The sequence below is a fragment of the Cricetulus griseus genome, chromosome 3 (assembly GCF_003668045.3).
Source record: "Cricetulus griseus strain 17A/GY chromosome 3, alternate assembly CriGri-PICRH-1.0, whole genome shotgun sequence".
Lineage (NCBI taxonomy): Eukaryota > Metazoa > Chordata > Mammalia > Rodentia > Cricetidae > Cricetulus > Cricetulus griseus.
Genome location: NC_048596.1, coordinates 216984471 through 217006953, shown reverse-complemented (window position 1 = coordinate 217006953; position 22483 = coordinate 216984471). Strand labels below are relative to the sequence as shown.

Below are 22483 nucleotides of genomic sequence, written 5' to 3'. Positions count from 1 at the left end.
TGACCCACAGACCCTTCTTATATGACTAAGAGGCCTATGAGCTAGAGACATGACAAGCCGGTCATGTTCCCTGCTCTAAACCCAGGATCTCTGATTTCTCAAATCATGGATCATCTAATGTCACTTACCCACACCAAATGCTTCACATATCTTCTTCCTCTAAAAAAAAATAAACTCTACTTCTGATGTGTACAAGCTGAGCTGGAGATGTGATAGAGAAAAGGTGGTAAAGTGGAGGGTCTTTGTACCTGCGCATATTGTAGGAAGATATACTAGCACAATTTGAGTAGTAGCCTTGAAGCTGGGAACTCATTCCTCTTGTGTTTTCTTACAGTATTAGTCAAGTTTGTACAAACAGTATTTACCTTATAAGAAACTTATGTTTTATAATTTTATCCCTATAATAGTTACTTGTATATTGATCATAGAAAATTTATGATTCTTTCCTGTAACTTGTATACTTCAGAAATGTATTTGCACACATTTGCAGACTCCCAATTTCAATAGTTTAATTTCATTTTAGGATTTATACCCAGTCTTGTCTTATTTAGAGGCCATGTGCTGCTACTTGGATCATTTTAAATTTTATTCTGAGCAGAAATGATCTACCATTTCTGATATTATCAACTATAGGATATGTGAGAGTATCTTTCATTTCACATGTTTGTCTCCCAAATCAATAGCTATTTTTCTTATTGCTTTGGTTGACTAAAGATATGGATTATGATTACATATGTGCAAGGTATATCCTCACTAAATATCTAGATTTTCCATTTCCCACCTCCTTATATTAAAAGATACTTTGCTTGGGATTTTGAAGGCTCCTTTTTAAAATTATTTGTCCCCAGTGTACCTTCTGTTCCACAGAAACCCTAGACAAGATTTCATTCACTGAACTGCAGAATTCTGACTTCCTCTGTCTTAATATCTTTATAGTTATATATTGCAGAAAAATAGCCTTATTTAAAGATTAGTGCATTTTTCATATTTTAATAATTAAAGGACTAGTTATTTAGAGTTAAAAGTCAAAGCACATTTCCCCCATGGAGTAATTATATAGATTCATATCCTATGGCAAGGAAAAAATAAAACAATTTCAATTGCATAGACTTGCATACTGAAGAGTATTTATATACTATGTTGGATTCACTACAAATTCTCACTAGAGTTAATTAGGGTAATGTAGCAACATTTCTATAGTACTTGGTTAACATGACCTTTGAGCCCATAATTGAACTGTTGACTATAGTCTTAGACTGCCTCTCCTTCCTTCTTCATCTTTGCACTGTCCTAATTCATTAGTAGTTGTTCGTGGAAGTTATACAGGTGTTAGCTATTGTAGCATAAAATGGCTCAAAGGTAATAGGAATTCACTAAAGTGGAATCTACAAAAGGTTTTTGTTCTTTTTACTCGTGGAATATAACCTAAAATTAAGTAAATGAACCTAACCCCAGGCATGCCAGCCTATAATCATCTACGTCATCAGTTCTCAAACTGTGGGTTGCAACATCTTTGGAGATGGAAAGACCCTTTTACAGAGGTCACATATCAGATGTCCTACATATCAGATATTTACATTACTATTCATAACAGTGCCAAAATTACTGTTATGAAGTAGCAACAAAATAATTTCATGTTTGAAATTATTTCACCACTACATGAGGGACTGTATTAAAAGGTCACAGCATTAGGGAGGTTGAGAACCACTGGTCTATGTGATAATGACATTCCTTTGTTTAGTTATATTTTTGAAGGTGATTTTGTAAATCGTTTTAGAACTTTAACCTACTATTAATCTGTGAAATACCATTTGTCTATGTATCTATGACAGTGGAATTTAAAAAATATAAAATCTTTGAAGATTCTATGAACATCTATTAACTCCCCTTTAATGGAAGCCCTATGAGTTCAGTTATTATAACCTGCACTTTTTAGTCACCAATTATATATTAAAGGATGTATTAGGCCCAGTGGAATGTAATGAAAACTTCTCACCAGAGCTTAGAGTGTAGAGAAAAAACTATGAATAATGCTTAGGGAAGTGGAAATAATTCAAATATAGGAATCAAACTGCTCTTACCTGAGATGAAATCAAGAGCATAAGATCTAAGAGAAAGATGGCCAAGACAAATGAACTAGAAACAAGTTGTTTGAGTTGTGCTTCAGAAGCACACTATTTGAAACGCATAAAGGAAAACTTCTGCACCAGGAGTGGAGATAATGCATGCAGAGGACCAGGAACATAAAGAATAGATGTGATATACTGTGAAACCTTCCAGCAGAGGGCTTAATTTAACTACAAAGCTTAGGAAAAAGGGTATATAAAAATGAGACAGATCCAACAACACCAAAGGATATTTGATACACATAAACCAGATTTTTAGTCTATTTAAATGAAAACAATAGGCCTTTAAAAGATTGAAATATATGCTGTGCCCCTTTCCTATGAACTATTGGTTATTGGTAGTTCTAGGAGAAAGGGAACCACTACCCTTAATTATTTACTCACTGCTGAGCCCACCAGACTTCAATGTGTAGTTCCAAACCCATTGCCCTGTTTATTAGTAGCAGGTCACAAAGGGGTGTAATAAGGGTTGGCATAGGCAGGGTGGTACAAGGTGATAGTGGTGGGTTGTGACAGTGGTCTGTATGTATTGACTACATGCGTAGGCTGCTTTACAGCACATTTATTTAATGAAAATGCAGGTGTTGTGTGATGGGATGAGTAACTGTAGGTAGAAGGAAAGATAGGTGGCTGTCCAGTAGTCAACATCAGGCAGTTATCAAAAATCATTAACTTTTGTAATGGGAAATCTATGTAGCAACTAACTGTCTTGAAATGTATTGACAATAATGACTCAATGCTGTTATTGTTTTTGTTTTGCATAGTTGGAGAAACCACTGAGACTTGCTCAGAAGTCACAGATTTTTTGTGCCAGGACAAGAAGTGCATTGCATCTCACCTTGTTTGTGACTACAAGTCGGACTGCTCTGACAGGTCTGATGAAGCTCATTGTGGTGAGTGTATCTGCCTGCCACTGTGTGGCCTAGTCCATCTGTATTTTCTCCAGTGGCACAGGTGGATCAGAACAAATGTTCTTTTGCAGGCTGGAGAGGAGGTGTCTCAGTACCGAAATCACTTCCCCTAAGTGTGAAGATCTGTGTTTGAATCCTTAGAAGACACATAAACCTAACAATTGTAGTACACGTCTCTACTCGTAATGCTCCTAAGAGAAGATGGGAGGCAAAGACAGAAGAATCTTCAGAAACAGGCAGACCAATCAGCCTGACATACATAGGGGGAAAGCACAAAGCACCCTGTTTCCAACATGTGAAATGAAATTCAGGGACATCTGAAGTTTCCCTTTGACCTTCACACAGGTCCCATGGGACATGCACAATCACATCCACACATATGAATATGTACACCTCTCATGTGCACACAAAGATTAATGATACTAATACTAGTAATATTGCTCTTTTCATTCATAAAACTAAATTCATACTGCTGAGCATTGCTTCCAAATGTTCTGCCGGAATATACAAACAGTAACCGTCTCATCGCTTTTACTTCTGTGCAGAAAACCCCATGAAATCACATTATAAAAAGTCACCATCATATGTTTCTGCAGAACAACAAAAGAGATCAGAACCACAAGACAGTAAACTAGCTGTCTCCATTCCACATTTGCTTTTATCAACTGCATTTCTTTCAGAATTCTTCTCTCAGAAAATGGTTGATTTATAGATCAGATAGAAAAAAACACGAGAAGTAAATATAATTTTTATCACTTATATTGCATTAGCACGAGAAGGCTCCCTTCATTTTTTTTTAAATTTGACTCTTATAAATGTAAAAAAAAAAAGGCTTATAACTTAAAAGTAGTAGACATGCTTAAATCCAGTGTTATCTGTGCATATAATTGCTAAACTTCTATACCAAATCCAACTGCCCTCCTCTGTGAATGAGGAGCTTGAAAATAACCCAGATTGATTTTCACATTGTTATTCTCAGGCCTTAAACTTCTGCAGTTCTAAAATATCAGGCCTGTACTTCTATGCCTGCTTTCAGATAGAATCTTTTCATTGTTGTCTCTTTTCACACTTATTGGTTGTAATCAGAGTCTTGTGCCTAATACTCTACCAGTGAACTTGAGTTACATACAGCCCATAAACAAGGAGTCTTGATACTATACAGGATATCTATCACAATTATAGTTTGCCACAAGTAAGATTCCCCAAAACAAGTGAGCCTCGCAACAGCTTCATATTTGGTCACTGTGTGAGTTGATAATTCAGCATAACGGGTAGATTCTGAATGATAACTAGATAATCAGCTCTGTGACAGCTTTTTCCTCTCTCAATGTGGACAACTAATTCACTGGTATCAATGTCTTACTACATGTGATATCTCATCCTCCATGGTTAACACATATGACTTGAACTTACATACTATGGCCACCACACAGGACATACAAGCCTTCTTATAGAGTTGATCCTTCTAGAACCCCCATTCCAGAGCCATGGAAAATCTAACCAAAGCTCATTTGGCTTTTCTGTAGATGTTCCAAATGTCACACACAAACCATTCTTATTGTCAAGTAAATTAACAATCTAGTCTAGATTTAAAGAGATAAAAGAACTATACATGAGTATATACTCTGTACCATAGGGAGTTGAGAACTAATGATGATATTATGGAAGACAGCATGCCACATAAACAGATTTCTTTATAGTTTTAAAAAAAATGTAACAAAATAAAATATAACGTAAAATAAAAAAGTCATACCCAAGTTTGAAAAGATAAGTCAACAGAAAAATAAAAGACACCAAGAGAAGTCACAAGAATCAGAGACCCATTCATTCACACATTTAGGATTCCAATAACAGTACAAAACTGTAGGCTACAGTATACATGCAGAGGGCCTGGTACAGACCTGTGAAGACCCTGTGCTTGCTGCTTCAGTCTCTATGAGTTCATAAGAACTTTGCTTAGATAATTTAGTGGGCCTTTCCCCCCTGGTGTCTTCTATTTCCTCTGTCTCCCTGATTCCTTCTGCTTCCTCGAATGAATTCAGCATTCCTCTGAATGCTGAAGGGATGGATTTGATGGAGACATCGCATTTACAGCTGTGTGTTCCAAGGTCTCACTCTCTGTATAACGTCTGACTGTGAGTCTAGGTATTTATTCCCATCTGCTTCAGGAGGAGGCTTCTTGATGATGGCTGAATAAGGCACTGATCTATGAGTATAGCAAAATATCATTAGAAGTCATTTTGTTTGGAGCAGTAGTGTTTTGTTTGTTTAACTCAGCGTAATTTTCATTTCTGAGATCTAATAGTGACAAAGATTCTGTAGTACTCAGTTTCCCCTCTTAATCCTTTTGGTTGTGTTCATTATTTCTCAATTCTTTTGTAAAATAAGCATAACAGAAAATTTTTCATTTAAATCATTTTAAATATAGTGTAGTGAAATTAATCATATGTATATCGTTGTCTAACTATCACCAATATACATCTCTAGAATGTTTAGAAACTTGCAAATTATCTATTAAATAGCAACTCCTTAAAATCATAGCCCATAACAACCACAAGCTTTGTGCTGCCATAGTCTTAGTGTATCTTGTAGGCATGACACCATTGTTAATTACAGTGTTTGTGGCTATCTTGGTGTTTGTATTTTTCTTTTGGTAGTGTGCAGAGTATCTTCCTGTACCAAGGACACTAGATTGTAGTTGTGAAAGCTCTATGTAGTCACTAGCTCAACTCCTCCATGTTCAATGAGTTGTATAAGTGTTGTCTATGGCAATGGGAACTTTATGTCAGTTTATGAAGAGCAACCCATAGTCTTGCAAGCAGCTTGGATTATTTACATGGGACAACAACTAAATTAGATAGAACCCAATCCTGGTACTGGAAAGCTTTGTTTAGTCACAAGAGGTTGCTAGTTTGGGATTCAGTATCCCCATTATTTGGCAATTCCATTTAGATTCCCTTCACATATGGATATATTTTAGGAAGCCTCTATTGTATTAGCTTTTCATACTATCCCTGAAATGCCCCTTAATTTTAGCCATCTCTCCATGTATTCTCCCCTTGAGCCCTTCTCCACATCAATTCCTCCTTCATTCACAAGTTTTAAACCCATTCATCCATTCATAACTATCTATTACATTTACCTGTCCTAATGAGATTTTCCTGTTCTCCATAACCCCTTACTCTATACCTAATCCCTGTGTTTTTTATGGATTGTTGCTGGTGTTCAATCACATTTTGTGTCTCATGTGTTTTGTGTCTTTTGTGTTTCTTTTACTACAACAAAGAAACACAGCTGCTCTTCATGACTCAGTGTAACTATATGTTGTGGAATATTGCAGAAATTCATAGTTTGCAAGAAGTGGGACAGTTAACTTAAAGAAATCTATCATTAGTTTTAAAATGCTGCTTTTTGTTTATCACCTGTATTCATTGTAGAAGTATCTCAGCTAGGGGTGTGAAGTGCTATGATGGACAGATACATTCTCTCCTCTTTTAAAGCAGGTATACACATAACTGGACACATAATTGTCCAGTCATACTATTATCTCTCACTCATCCAGATTATTTGTATCCTGATCAGTATAAGTTTACAAGAATTAAAGTATTATTCCCCTGAAGTAACACAGATATTTATGTACCTTGCATTGTGATGTGATTAGATCAGGTGAATATGTGAAAATGAGGTATAAAGAGAATTTACTATGGAAATATTTCTGTGTTGATAAGTATTTACTACCATGTGGCTAAATAATATATCATTGGGAAAATGGCTGTTGCGTAAAAGAATATCAGTAATGTGTTACTTTAATTCAAAGATCATCAGCTGAACAGAGTTCTTCTAAAGTAACTGCTATTTTGAAAAATATGATACATATTCATGATCCAAAACTATAAAATCCTTCCTATCTCCCATCTTAAAGTGAATTCTACTGAACTGGTTACCACAAATACAATTCAACTCAGAAGTACTAACTCATTACTTAGAGATGATTACAATAACTCAAAGTTACAAAACAATTAAAGTGACAGTGCAAAATAATGAATAACTTTTTAAACAAACAATAACAGCTATAATTCCCCCCAATGACTCACATATAACCCACCCTGAGAATTAGTATGATGTGGGTCAGGAGACCTGAAAATTAAATAGCTCATTCAAGGATGAATTTGATGTTACATGAAATGGAAAAATGTGGTGCATTAAAAATGCTTGGAGCAGCAATTTCAGCCTCAGCCATCCTGGTGGTACTGAGTAGGTTTCTCTCCATTCTTTACCACTCTATCAAAGTAGAATGTTCATTTTATTTGTGGCAGCATTGTGACAACAGTAACTAAAACATATCCAAACTTCTACAAAGCTGAAAGAGGCTGAAGAAACCAACATAACAAGTTGGGGAAGGAATATGCTTCATGAGGAAAAAGTCCAGACCAGGAAATCATACCTCTCTCCTTTGGCTTCCTCTCTGTATAGTGAGTGTGTGTGACACCAAAAAGAATGTGGTTCTCTCGTAAGTGTGAATGAGAAAGAAGATGGAAGGTTAGCCCAAAGGGAAGACTGAAGTTACCTCAAAGCCTAACCTGAAAATACCTAAAACTGGAAAAGTCCACTCTTATTAAATGAGATAGTTCATTGATGTCACTTAAAACTATTGTAAGTTGGGGTTTTTGGTGCTTGAAGGAAGACTGATGTGAAATTCTTAATTTCTATGTCATAGAGGATTAAATCTAAGAGCTAGTAGCTGTAAGTCTAATAGTAAGTCTAGCTTAACAATGTCATCCATAAATAGTTGTCTTTTAGTTGTCTTCTTACAGAGCTAGCTACTGATGGAATGTTTCAGAACATTGCAGCCACATCCTAAGAATGAAAATACACACATATTTTCAAGAATAATGATAGAAAGATGGAGATCTTCAAGGTTAATATTTAAAAATCCCAAATGAACCTTGCCTGGTAGAAAGGGGTACAGACCAATATATTCCTTCATACCCTGCAGGTCCCAATTACATTCCTGGGTTGTGCAGCAAAATGGCTTTGATATAGACTCATAGCCACCAGAAGTTCACATGGGGGAAGCGTCCCATCCTTGCCTCCCTTTCCAGAACATCCCCAAATGATACAGTTTGGAGTTTAGCAGTCTTATTCTGAACTATCTGCCCTGAGTTCAATTCCCATGTGTTTGGCCACCACCTGCTTCAATGATGAAGGTCTAATGATCCTAAAAATATATCTGGCTGAGTGACTTTTGTTATAAAATAAACAACTATTTAACACAGCTAAAGATACAATAGAATATAAAATACCTGCTTCCCACTTTAGAGTCCTACCTCCAAGCTTCAGTCTCTGGTATAGCAGCTGCACTGATAAACTGTAAGACACAAAACCAAACAAGATGGAGATCACACCACAGGTAACCAGTCAGGTGCTCATGCTCATCTCAGATGTTGCTCACCAAAGAAAATGAGAAACAACTGGTCTGACCCCATTATTGATTTTTTAAAGTAATTGTTATGTGTATGTAAAGATCAGAGTGTCCCAGCACATAACTGACATGGTGGGATCAGTTGGTATAACAAGGATGTTGACCTCATCTCAATACAAACAGCATAGGGAGGGTTTTGATAGAAGCCACCCAGAAAGTCACTTTGGATTTACCTTGGGACAGATTTAAAACTTATGTCCACTGTCAGAAAGCACACCTGGGGATTTCTCAACGCCTTCAACATCAGCATCTCTCCATGAGCAACCTTTGCAAAGGCTTGAGAAAGTCATGTTCCTAGGACAGTGATCCCTGAAGTATTTCAGTATGTATTCCTACAAGTGAAATATACAAGGACAAAACATATCTGTAAAATATAAACATGGAATTGCTTTTAAATATAAAGTTACAATTCTATTTTTATCATTTTTATATTAAAACAATCTTGTCTTACTTTACATACCAATCCCAGTTCCTACCACCTCCCCTCCTCCTGTTCCCCCCACCTCCCCCCAACTTCACCCCCATCCACTCCTCAGAAATGTGAGGCCTCCCATGGGGAGTCAGCAAAGTCTGTCACATCATTTGGAGCAGGACCAAGGTCCTACCCCCTGTATCTAGGCTGAGCAAGGTATCCCTCCAAAGAGAATGTGCTCCAAAAAGCCAGTTCAAGAACTAGGGATAATTATTTTAAAAAATAGAAAAAGTAAAGAAACCCATTTTTCATTCTGGTTTAAGAAGTAAAACTCTTCTTAGGTGTATCTCTTCCACAACTGTTATCATTGTCTATATTTCCTTTTTGTTTTGCTTTTATGGGCTTTCCCCTTTTATTGCAAATACATTTAATTTTCTCTCATAATTTCTCTGATTATGATTTCCCCTCCCTCTAATCCTCCAGTTTCTTCACCCATCTCCTTCCATCCACATTCACTCCTTTTTTGTCTCTAGATAGAAACCAGACTTCTAGGAATAATAATAAAATAAATTATAATAAGATAAAACAAAACCTAACACATCAGAATTAGACAAAATAGACACAGAATTGCACAAACACACAAACAGAATGGAATGCCTTTAGAAGGCACAAGAAACAGACCCACTTGTTCACACACTCAGGAGTCACATAAAATATGCATACATGGTGGAAGCAATAAAATATATAAAAAGGAACTGGTACAGACCCATGAAGGCCCTGTGTATGAGACCTCAGTCTCTGAGAATTCATATGAACTTTGATCACATTGATTTAGAGGGCCTTGTTTTCCTGATGTCCTTCATACTTTTTGGCTCTTACACTTTTCTACCTCCTCTTCTGCTAGGTTACCTAAGCCCTAAGGAGAAGTATTTGTTGGGACACCCCATTTAGGACTAAGTGTTCCAAAGTCTCTCATTCTCATAAAGCCTGGCTGTGAGTCTCTATAAATGTTTCCATCTTCTGTAGTAGGAAGCTTCTCTGCTGATGGCTGAATAAGGCACGGATTTATTAGGATAGCAGAATATTATTAGGAGTCATTTTATTGCTATTGTTTTGTTTGTTTGTTTGTTTGTTTGTTTTATTAGAACATTAGTAGTCAGTTTTACCCTAGGTCTCTGAGCTATCTAGTCTGATTCTTGGTCATCTGGTCAGTGTTGGGTATGGGTCCATCTCATGGAATGGACCTAAAATCAATCAGACATTGTTATGTTACTCCCGAAAGCTTTGTGCCACCATTGTCCTAGCATAACCTGAAGAAAGGACACCATAGTCGATCAAAGAATTGTGTCTGGCTTGATGTTTAAATTTCTTTTTGGGTACAATGCAGAGTACCTTCCTGTGCTAAAGATGATAGAACCAATTGGTGAAGGGCCTATGTAGTCACAGCTTAACTTCAATGAGTAGTGTAGTATCATCAGCAATGGGGCCTTGCCTTCAGTTTGTGGAGAGCAATCTATAGTTTTGATAACAGCTTTGATTGATTGGAGATTGCCAGAATATCTCTTCATCCAACAACTCAGTTAGATGTAATCCAATTCCTGTACTGGAAGATTAATTTGGTGATAAGAAATGGACCATTTGGGACTCTGCCTCTCCAATATTTGACAATTTCATTTAAATTCCTTTTATATATGTATATATTTTAGGACTTTTCTATTGTATGATGTTTCCATACTAACTCTTGAATCCCCCCTAAATTTTAGCTGTCTCTCCCTGTGTTCCATACTTCACCACTTCCCTTCCTCTCTCCACTGTGTTTTCCCATTTCAGTTCTCCTTCCATATTCCACAGTATCTATCCTATTTCACTTTCCTAATAGGAGCTACCTGTCCCCACTACTTGCTTACTCTGTATCTAACCTTGGTGGTTTTATGGATTGCAGTTTGGTTATCATTCACTTTATAGCTAATATCCACATGTAAGCAAATACAAACCATATTATCTGTTGGGTCTGGGATACCTCACTTAGGATTATTTTTTCTAGCTCCAACAATTTACCTGTGAATTCAATGATGTCATTTTTAAATGCCTGAGTGTTACTCCATTGTATAAATGTAGCATATTTTCTTTATTCATTCTTTTTTTGAAGGACATGTAGGTTGTTTCCTTTACTGACTATTATGAATAGAGCAGCAATGAACATAGTTGAACAGATGTCTCTAGGGTAGAAAGGAACATCCTTTGGGTGTATGACCAAGAGTAGTATAGCTTAATCTTAAGGTAGATCTATTCACATCTTCCTGATTTCCATTATGACTGTACAAGTTTGCACTCCCACCAGCAGTCGAGGAGATGGAATCTCAAAGTAGTTTTGATTTGCATATTCCTGATGGCTAATGTTAAACATTTCTTTAAGTTCATTTCAGCTACTTGAGTTTCTTCTGTTGACAATTTTCTGTTTAGATCTGTATCCAATATTTGAATTGGTTTATTGGCTTTTTGATATCTAGTTCCTTGAGTTCTTTTTATATATTTAGCATATTAGCTCTATAATAAATGTGTTGTTAGTAAAACTATTTTCCCATTCTATAGGCTGCTGCTTTGTCTGAATGCTGGTGTCCTTTACCTTACAGAAGCTTTTCAGTTTCATGAGTTCCTATTTATTAATTGCTGAAAGTCTTCTCCTGTACCAATGAGTTAAAGGAGTTCCCATTTTCTAATCTATCAGATTTATTTTGAGATATTTGATCTATTTAGAGTTGATGTTTATACAGAATGATTAATATAGATTCTTTTTCCTTTTTTATTTAAATTAGAAACAAACTTGTTTTACATGTCAATCCCAGTTCCCTGTTCCTCCCTCATCCCCTGCCCCCTAACAACCCCATATCCCTTCCCCTTTCTACTCCCCAGGGATGGTGAAGCCTTTCATGGGGGATCTTCAGAGTCTGTCATGTCCTTAGGGATAGGGCCTAGGCCCTTCCCGTGTGTCTGGGCTGAGAGAGTGGAATGGGCTCCTATGTGGAATGGGCTCCCAAAGTCCATTCGTATACTAGGAATAAATACTGACCCACTAATAGAGGCTGCATAGATTGCCCAGGCCTCCTAACTGACACCAACATTCAGGGGATCTGGGTCTGTCCTATGCTGGCTTCCCAGTCTGGGGTCCATGAATTCCCCTTGTTCAGGTCAGCTGTTTCTATGTTTCTCCAGCCTGGTCTTGATCACTTTGCTCATCACTCCTCCCTCTCTGCAACTGGATTTCAGGAGTTAAGCTTAGTGTTTAGCTGTGGGTGTCTGATTTTGCTTCTGTCAGCTACTGGATGAAGGCTCTAGTGATTGCTTAGATTATATTCTATCTTATTGCACACATGTGGTATACTGATGTACATGCAGACAAAAACACTCATATACATACAATAAAAATAAAGGAAAGGTTTTATCGTAAGTAAAACATAGAAAGAATGGTTAAGAAAAAGAATAACCAACTTCTGGTCACGTATTTTTTAAAGTATAGACATAGGTCTAAGCATCAATGTTTTATACAGTCAGTTTATTTTAGAGAGACGATCTTGTAACGCATGGTTGAGGTTGAGACAATTGCTAAGATGAGACAGATTCATCCTAAAAAGTTTTTTATACAAGTAAATGTTATAATATTCAAAGCTAGGATTTGTAAGGGTGTTTTCACACTGTGTGGAAAAATGGACTATTTTAACCAAGTTAAAATAACTTAAGAACAGTGTTAAGGATGATTAATGTGGCTTGAATTTGTAAGGTGGGTAGGATGAAGCCTATGCTAAAGATAATCTCTACAAATAAATCATGGGCTTGAACCAGTGTGACTGTCATGAAACTTCAAACAAGGGGATGCACAAATCTCACAGGGAAAATATCCAGTTACTGGTGACATGTTGAGTATATAAATAAGGATATAGAACCAATAGTGACTCTAGATATTTGAGCTTTACAAAAACAGATGAGTCATATTACATGGAAATCTCACAGAGGGCATACTTGGAGAGAACACTGAAATGGTTTGTAAGTGATGCTTGCATATTCCAAATGGCATGTTCCAGAAATGTTTGAATTTGTTAGTTTGTATTTCATCATGTGTGAATATTTGCAGGACACCTACTTATAAGTATTTGGGTAGGACAAGTGAGGCTACAGAGTGAAAAATCTAACTAAGTACATGGCTTTTAAAATGAAGGTGGAAGATTAGTGGGAGCTGTGATAAAGAAATGGTCAGGGACTATGACACTAGAAGACAAGGAAATGTGTGACTTTAAAGGACATGAGCTGTAGAGGAGAAATAAAGCTCTGATGAGGAGTCAGGATAAAAGGCAGAGATTCACTTTAGAACACACACACACACAAATCAACTCTTTTAAGATGGAGAAAATAACAGGTAGGAAATATATCCTAGTCTTCGGTTGAAGGGCATCAAGTGTCAAGATTCCATTGGTTTTGTCCCACACACACACACACACACACACACACACACACACACTGAGTAGTACTCCATTGTGTAAATGTACATTTTCTGTATGCATTCTTTGAACTGACTTCAGGAGCCCATTTCCCATGGAGAGATATTCTCAGCCTAGATACACAGGGGAGGGCCTAAGCCCTGCCCCAAATGACTTGTCAGATTTTGATGATCCCTCATGGAAGGCCTCGCCCTCCCTGGGGAGTGGATGGGGATGGAATTGGGGGGGAGGGTTGGGGGGCTATGGGAGGATGGAAGAGAGAGGGAACTGAGATTGATATGTAAGCTTGTTTCTAATTTAAATAAAATTTTTAAAAAATTAAATTAAGAAAGAAATATTATTAAAAAATAAGATATCCTAGTCACATGTGTGTCTTGAAAGTTGAAAGGGTCCTATGGTAGGTAGGTTGAGCCAGGAAGAACAAGGTTATCTTAGGGGTAAGGCAATAGAACAGAGCATTAGATGTACGGGTCAGGGAGTGAGGTACACGGAAATAGAAACAGCACAGAACCTGTGTGTAAAAGTCTAACAGCAGTCCTGGGTATATGCAAGAAGGTTTCGAATGTTTGATGACATGTTGGCTAAATGCTGGTATTGGTGAGCTTTTTTACATGTATGCATAATATAATCCTATTCTGTATTATAGAATGCTATCATTACATGCATAAGAAGTAAAGTCAATAACTAAACACATAAAACAAATAGATTTTGTGGTCATTCAAGTGAGTTAAAATAATTTACTAATAGAAGAAAGGAATGATTAAAATTATTGGTTCTAAGGATAAAAGTAAACAATTCTTAAACAATTAAAATAATTGTTTATAGAAATTCTCTCAGGAACTCAATATGGTGTAAAAGAGCCTTCATTCTTGTGTTCTGTCTTTGGCATCCGATTAACGTTTACACAGAATGTTTTGCTGTTTAAGCTTTAATTAGCTAAGGTTGGTGTTTTATTAAGAAAAGGATATGGACAAGAAGAAATTTTAGGGATAACAGAAACTATCCTTTTAAAAGAAAGGAAGTGCTGGTGGCTATCTCAGCTTATGCATACTGGTTAAGTAACGGAAGAATTCACTCTGTCTGTGTAACAGATTTTTTCCCTCCATTTTTTTTAATTCAAATTAGAAATGAGACAGTCACACATGTCAATCAATGTGCTCAAAATACTACTAACTCCTGGATCAAAAGGGAGACCAGATGAAAGTCTGGCTACTGAGACATTGTTTTAGAACACTTCACAAGTGACTAGTGGACTTCTCACCTATTAATGTCTCTCATTGTGAAAAATTTATTTAATTTTGAATGAGTTACCAGTCAATAATATTAGAAGACACCTGCTTTCTTTGCTTAGGAGCTAGCCTGGATATGTGCTCAGATAATATCCAGAATGGTTTGTGCCCAGCATGGTCTACTGCTTTGCTCAGGTACCTCTCCTTTTGTAAGCATTTTTGCCTTGCTAACAGCCTATGCTATTCAGAGCGAATCTGGATACACTAAAGCATCTAGACAATGGAGTGTGTTTTTATTCATCTAGAATGGTCCAAGTCATCATAATGTTATACACTTTGTTTGGGCATAGGCCTGGTTTTATATGTCACCTGTAAATGTTAGTACTTAATCCAGATAATTATGTAACATGTAAATGGCACCATGCTGACATAGTTTCTAGATCTCTTGAGAGAACATTACAGAATAAATGAGACATCACCAATTAGTTAGTGCACATACTTCAGTTGTATAGAATTCATATATAAATAACTAAAATATATGCATTCTAGAGATGGTTCAGTGGGTAAATCACTTGCCATCTAGCTGAAAGACCTGAGGTGAAATTTCTAGAACTTATGTCAAGCCAGGAAGAGTGGTGTGCCTCTGTGTTCCTAGTGTTCCAGCGTCAAGAGGCTAGGCAGACACAGCAGAACAAATCCCAGAAGTTCCCAGCCCACTACCCTGGGACAGGGAGCTGCAAACAGAATTAGATGCTGTCTCAGACAAGAAGGTAGACCTGCACTGACACCAGAGGTTGTTGTCTGACCTCCACACACACTCCATGGCATGAGCACACTCTATGCAAAACAAACACTCCTCTCTCTCTCTCTCTCTCTCTCTCTCTCTCTCTCTCTCTCTCTCTCTCTCTCTCTCTCTCTCTCTCACACACACACACACACACACACACACACACCATGCACACCAAAATGTTTCAAAATTAAGAAACAAACCAATTGTGGAATGTGTAGGCATTTTGTAAAGATTTTGTGAATATCTTTTTTTTCACTAGGATATTACATAAGCACAGCAGGAAGCTGTAATTTTGAAACATCAGGAGACTGGACTGTAAGCTGTGGTCTGACCCAAGATCCTGAAGATGACCTGGATTGGGCCATTGGCAGTACGATTCCTGCAGAAGCCCTGAGCGAAGATTCTGATCACACACCAGGTAAATCTAACAGCCATAGGGAAGCCTAGCAAGGGCTGTGAATGTTCCTATAGGGTAGAGCTGGGAAAGCTAAGTGAAAGAATTGTTCCTTATGTTTTAATTACAGAAATCATAAACATACTTAGCTGTCACTGTCACAAGGAAGCCCCTGACTCTTTTTCTTAATTTAAAGAGAAAAAAAAGGAGGGAAAGAGAGAGAAATAAAGACAACTTTTAAACATTGTTTTCTCTTTTTATTTTCTCACACAATATATCCTGCCTACAGACTCACCTACCTCTACTCTTCCTAGCTCCTCCCCAACTCTCCTCTCCCCCAGGTCCACTCCTCCTCTGTTTCCCATCAGAAAAGATCAGGACTCCCAGAGATATCAACTGAATTAGCATCCCAAGTTACAATAAGACTAGGCACAAACCCTCACATCAAGGCTGGGCAAAACAATGTAGTTGGAAGAAAAGAATCCTAAGGGAAGGCAAAAGAGTCAGAGATGCATCAACTCCCTCTATTAGGATTTTAAAAATTCTCAAGTTAAACAACCTCGACTTATATACAGAGTACCTAACATAGACCCATGCAGTCTCCTTGATATTAGCTTTACTGTCCATGAGCCCTTAGGAGCACTGCTTGATTGACCTGTGGGCTGTGTTCTCCTGATAATCTTTGGTTACTACAATCCTTCCTTCCCATCTTCTGTGGGTTACATCTAATATTTAGCTGTGGGTCTGTGCATCTGCTCCCATCAGGTTCTGGATGAAGCCCCTCTGAACATGCTTGGGCTAGATACTGTTATGTGAGTATAGCAGAATATGATTAGGAATGATTTCACTGACTTTTTTTGGAGGGGGACAGTCATGTTTGGTTTTAGCATAGGTCTACAAGATACCTAGCTTCGAATTCTTATCCAGGCACTTATTCAGGCAAGAGAGGGCATGGACTCCCTCTCTTGGATGTAGTTGGGTTGATGTCCCAGTCCAACCCTTGTAAGCTTTGCCTTGTTACAGAAGATGGCCAGGTCAGGCTCTGCATCAACCATTACTAAGAGTACTTGCTAGGGTTAGCCATGTCATAGGTTCCAGGAAGTTTCCACTGCACCAGACTTCCATATCCAATTAATTTGAATCATCTTTTCCTTTGTTCCTCCATTCTCCACTAGTTCCCTCCTCTTTCCATCCACACACAATCCAGTCCACCTGCAAAATATATTCTATTTCCCCTCCACAGAGAGTTTCATCTTTCCCCACCTAGAACGCTCCTTGTTACTTAGCCTTTCTAGGTATATGTATTGTAGTGTGATTAGCCTTTGCTTAACAGCTAATATCCATTCATAAGTGTATCTTTCTGGTTCTGGATTACCTTGCTCTGAATAATTTTTCTAGGTATATCCATTTGCCTGCAAATTTCATGATGTCATTTTTTAATAGTTGAGTAATAGTCCATTAGGCAAATGTTCCACTTTTTAAATCTGTTCTTCAATTGAAGGACATCTAATTAACTCCCAACACAATCACATCTCTCAATAAAATTATGGAGTGTAAAGTGATAAAGCTACAAAAGAGGGGAGGTGGTAGGAGTGGCTTGGAGGGGAGGAGACAGGGGAAACTATGGTTGGGATCTAAAAACAAACAAAAATAATAAATACAAAAAGAAAAATAATAGAAATGTCAAATTATGAAAAACCCTCAGGGATAGAACCACACACTTTACTAGACATTTTGGTTCTAAAGACATGATGACTTGTTACATATTAAATACTACTGATCCTTGCTGAAAAACACTTAGAATCTTTTATTATAATTTATTATTTAAGAAGACAACTTTTTTCTATTCTCCTTTCTTCCTCCAACCCTTCCTATGTAACTCACATCCATTTCTTTAACTTTTGTTTTAGGTGTATATACATTTTTCTTTTTATTTATTTGTTTTTATTTTAATTAGAATGAAGATTATTTTACATGTCAGTTCTAGGTCTCTCTCCCTCCCCTCCTCCCCTGCCCCCCCAACTAACACCCTACCTATCCCATACCCTTTCTGCTCCTCAGGGAAGGTGAGGCCTTCCATAGGAGGTCTTGAGAGTTGGTGATATCCTTTTGGATAGTGCCTAGCCCCACCCCCTTGTGTCTAGGCTAAGGGAGTATCCCTCCATATGGGATGGGTTCCCAAAGTCCATTCCTATGCTAGGGATAAGTACTGCCCCACTACAAGGGGCCCCATAGATTTCTGAGGTCTCCTCACTGACACCCACATTCAGGGGGTCTGGATCAGTCCCATGCTGGTTTCCCAGCTATCAGTCTGGGGAACAAGAGCTCTCCCTTGTTCAGGTCAGTTGTTTCTGTGGGTTTTACCAGCCTGGTATGGATCCCTTTGCTCATCACTCCTCTTTCTCTGCAACTGGATTCCAGTCCAGTTAGGTGTTTAGCTGTGTGTGTCTGCTTCTACTTCCACCAGCTGCTGGATGAAGGCTATAGGATGGCATATAAATTAGTCATCAATTCTCATTATCAGGGGAGAGCATTTAAGGTAGCCTCTCTTCTGTTGCTTAGATTGTTAGTTGGTATCATCTTTGTAGCTCAGACATTTCCCTAGTGCCTGATTTCTCTTTAAACCTATAATGCCTCCCTCTATTTAGTATCTCTTATCTTGCTCTCTTCTGTTCTTCCCCCAACTCAACCTCCCTGCCCCATCATGTCCTCCTCACCCCTCTTCTTCTCCCCTTCTCATTCTCCTAGTTGCCTCTCCCCTCCCCCCATGCTCCCAATTTGCTCAGGAGATCTTGTCCCTTTCCTCTTCTCCAGGGGACCATGTATTGTCTCTCTTAGGGTCCTCCTTGTTTACTAGCTTCTCTGGTGGTGTGGATTGTAGGCTGGTATTCCTTTACACTATGTCTGAAATCCACATATGAGTAAGTACATACCACATTTGTCTTTTTGTGATTGGGTTACCCCGCTCAGAATGGTTTCTTCTAGTTCCATCCATTTTCCTGCACATTTTAAGACTGCATTATTTTTTTCTGCTGAGTAGTAGTCCATTTTGTAAATGTGCCACATTTTCTCTATCCATTCTTCAGTTGAGGGGCATATAGGTTGCTTCCAGTTTCTGGCTATTACACATAGTGCTTCTATGAACATCATTGAACAGATGTCCTTGTTGCATGAATGTGCTTCTCTTGGGTATATGCCTAAGAGTGGAATTGCTGGATCTTGTGGTAGACCGATTCCCATTTTCCTGGGAAACCACCATACTGATTTCCAAAGTGGCTGTACCAGTTGGCACTCCCACCAGCTGTGGAGGAGTGTTTCCCTTTCTCCACATCCTCTCCAGCATAAACTATCATTAGTGTTTTTTATTTTAGCCATTCTGACAGGAGTAAAATGGTATCTCAGAATTTTTTTGATTTGCATTTCCCTGATGGCTAAGGAAGTGGAACACTTTCTTATGTGTCTTTCAACTATTTTAGATTCTTCTATTGAGAACTGTCTATTTAGTTCTGTACCCCACTTTTTAATTGGGTTATTTAGTGTTTTGGAGACCAGCTTCTTGAGTTCATTGTATATTTTGGAGATCAGCCCTCTGTCAGATGTGGGGTTGGTGAATATCTTTTCCCAGTCTGTGGGCTGGTGTTTTGTCTTGCTGACTTTATCCTTTGCCTTACAGAAGCTTCTTAGTTTCAGGAGGTCCCATTTATTAATTGTTGATCTCAGTGCCTGTGCTACTGGTGTTATGTTCAGGAGGAGGTCTCCTGTACTAATTCATTCAAGGGTATTTCCTAGTTTATATACTAATACGTTCAGTGTGGCTGGATTTATGTTGAGGTCTTTGATCCATTTGGAGTTAAGTTTTGTGAATGGCAATATATGTGGATCTATTTGCAGCATCCAGTTATGCCAGCATCCAGTTATGCCAGCACCATTTGTTGAAGATGCTTTCTTTATTCCATTGTATAGCTTTTGCTTCTTTGTCAAAAGTCATGTGTTTGTAGGTGTATCATTTTTAATGGTTAAGAAGTAGCCTGATAGCCGGGCATTGGTGGCGCATGCCATTAATCCCAGCACTCAGGAGGCAGAGGCAGGCGGATCTCTGTGAGTTCGAGACAAGTCTGATCTACAAGAGCTAGTTCCAGGACAGCCTCCAAAGGCACAGAGAAACCCTGTCTTGAAAAAACCAAAAAAAAAAAAAAAAGTAGCCTGATGTATTTAATGAGGTTCATTTCATTTGTTAACATGAGGTTTTATAGGCATAAGTTGACATTTAAGTTTTGAATTCTGAATGAATGAGATTTCCTGCAATAATATAGTCTCCTGCCAATTGGTATTCTGAAAAGAGAAAAAAAAAAAAAAAGGACCAGGTCCTTCAATGAGGTAAGGAATCCTCACTGTTGGCTTTGGTCTTCATCTATGCCATTGGCTTTTCTGAGACTCCAGGCTCAGGGCCCATTCTGAGAATTATAGCTTCACCATCCTTCTGATTTCTCAAGCCAATACTTCATAAAAAAAATCTGTCTCCCTGTATCTGTCTCTCTTTGTCTCCTTGTCTGTCACCTTTTAAGTACTTAAGTATGCATGTTTATATACATATGCAGAGATTTGGTGTCTGTTTTACTGGAGAACACATAGGAACAGTAGCAAAGCACAGGATAACATGATAATGATATTTCAAAGGAAATATATGGAAGATTGGCTGAGCAAGTGTATTATCAGAAAAAAAAAAACACTGTGGTTTATTTGTATATATTCTACTCAGATTAAGTGTTCATGAAGTTTACTCATAGTATGACTTATTTCCTTGTCTCCAGCAATGTGTACCAAGACATATGTCTTATTAATTATGTCTTTTCCCTGTTTGCTTTCAAATTAATCTTTACTTTTAATATTATTACCTTTTGACTATGTTCTATTTCCTACTCTTTTCACCCTAAGATTTGTCTCCACTAAAAAAAATAAGAAATTAGTGTACACTAGGTCATAGGTTAAGCAGGATAGAGAATCAAGAACCTAAGATCACTTGGAATTTAATATGTTTAGTATGTCACCAAGAGTGGATAGTTTGATTCAATAGAGAAGGGGTGTGTTGTTTAATACAGTGGCATATCTGATCATCTAGCCAGAGGGGTACATACTGTATCATAAGTAGACATACATTCCAGGTAGAACAAATGTTTGAATATAAGAAGAAAATCATAAATCCTTTCAAGGAAACAGAGTGAACTGTGTGAAACTGAAAGGTAGAACCTGCATACTAATACCCAAAGGGATTTTCTTAAATCAGGTTAGAAATCATTCTGGCTGATGAGTTATATAAAAAGTTCACATAAGGACATGTGTATAATGATATATACTTTAGTTGTTTATAACCAAAATGAGAAATAAATAAATACCTATCTCATATCCTTTATGTCCTTTTGAATATTCATTTATTCATGTATTAAATATCAGGAACAACTCTAGCTCCTGTTGATACACCAGTGATTAATAATAGAACCTTGCCATAATGGAGCTTACATTCTTGAAGGATGGAAAAGGTAATAGATAGACATGGTTAATAAAACATATGGCTTGTTACAACTGGATGGAGACACAGATAAAAGCCATAGCTAGTATGATTGGGAAGGACAGTGGATGCTACCTGGATATCAAGGTAGGATCACAGTGCACATTGATTAGTGAAAATAGGCCACCAAGAAAATCCTGTTAGAACCAAGGCTGTAAGGAGGGGAGTGAGTGAATCAAGTGGCTAAGTTTGTGTTTCTTTTTTGTTTTGTTTTTTCTCTCCATTTTAATTTAAATTAGAAACAAGATTGTTTCACATGTCAATCCTAGTTTCCTCTGCCTCCCCTCCTCCTCTGCCCTCCCCAACTAACAGCCTACCTATCCCATACACTTTCTGCTCCCCAGGAAGGGTGAGGCCTTCCATGGGGGTGGGGTCTTAAGAGTCTGTCGTATCCTTTGGGATAGGGCCTAGGTGTGTTTCTAACTTTGAATATTTCATTTCCTCAATTTTGATCTCAATGTCAGACTGGAGATCAATGTGGAGAACCAAGAAAGTAACCATGATGAAAACAATTTAAAAGGTAGTATCTAAAAACACAAGAATATCAAAGGTTGTACCAGAACTTACCAATGTACTAGGATGAAAGGAAAAAACTGTCCTTTATCCTGTTTACTGATACTAAAAAATTCAAGTAGTACATTTCTCATTGATATAATATTTATTGGACTATTTCTTAAGTTGCTTTTATCAGGTATTCTTGTTATAGCAATATGAAAAGTAACTAACATATAGTATGAGCAACCATTTATAGCTATTTATATTGTCCTTCATGTATTAGACTTTCAAACTATTTTATGTTAGTTGTAGTGGCACATACTAATGATTCCAGCACTTGTGGGGCAGAGGCTGATTGATTTCTATGAGCTCAGGCTTAGGTCATCTACACAGAGTATTCCAGAATAGCCCAGGCTACATAGTGAAACCTTGCCTCAAAAACTAAAACAAAAGCAAAATTCAGAAATGTTTTTGTATTAATATGATTTTATTATATTTATTCATTTAAAATGTGGTACACATCTGCTTATAAGTTGTGAAATGCTTTAAAAAAACATAGTTCTGATGGAAGTATCCTGAATCAGA

At 37.6% G+C, this 22483-nt stretch overlaps 1 protein-coding gene across 1 annotated transcript in view; it reads left to right on the top strand.

Annotated features, from left to right (window-relative positions):
• Positions 1–22483, top strand: part of Malrd1 (MAM and LDL receptor class A domain containing 1) — a 608177-nt gene that overhangs the window by 411924 nt on the left and 173770 nt on the right. Inside the window, exons 29-30 of the mRNA XM_035442808.1 lie at positions 2891–3019; positions 15703–15861. Coding sequence (XP_035298699.1) covers positions 2891–3019; positions 15703–15861 — 288 coding nt within the window. The remainder of the gene's footprint in view (positions 1–2890; positions 3020–15702; positions 15862–22483) is intronic.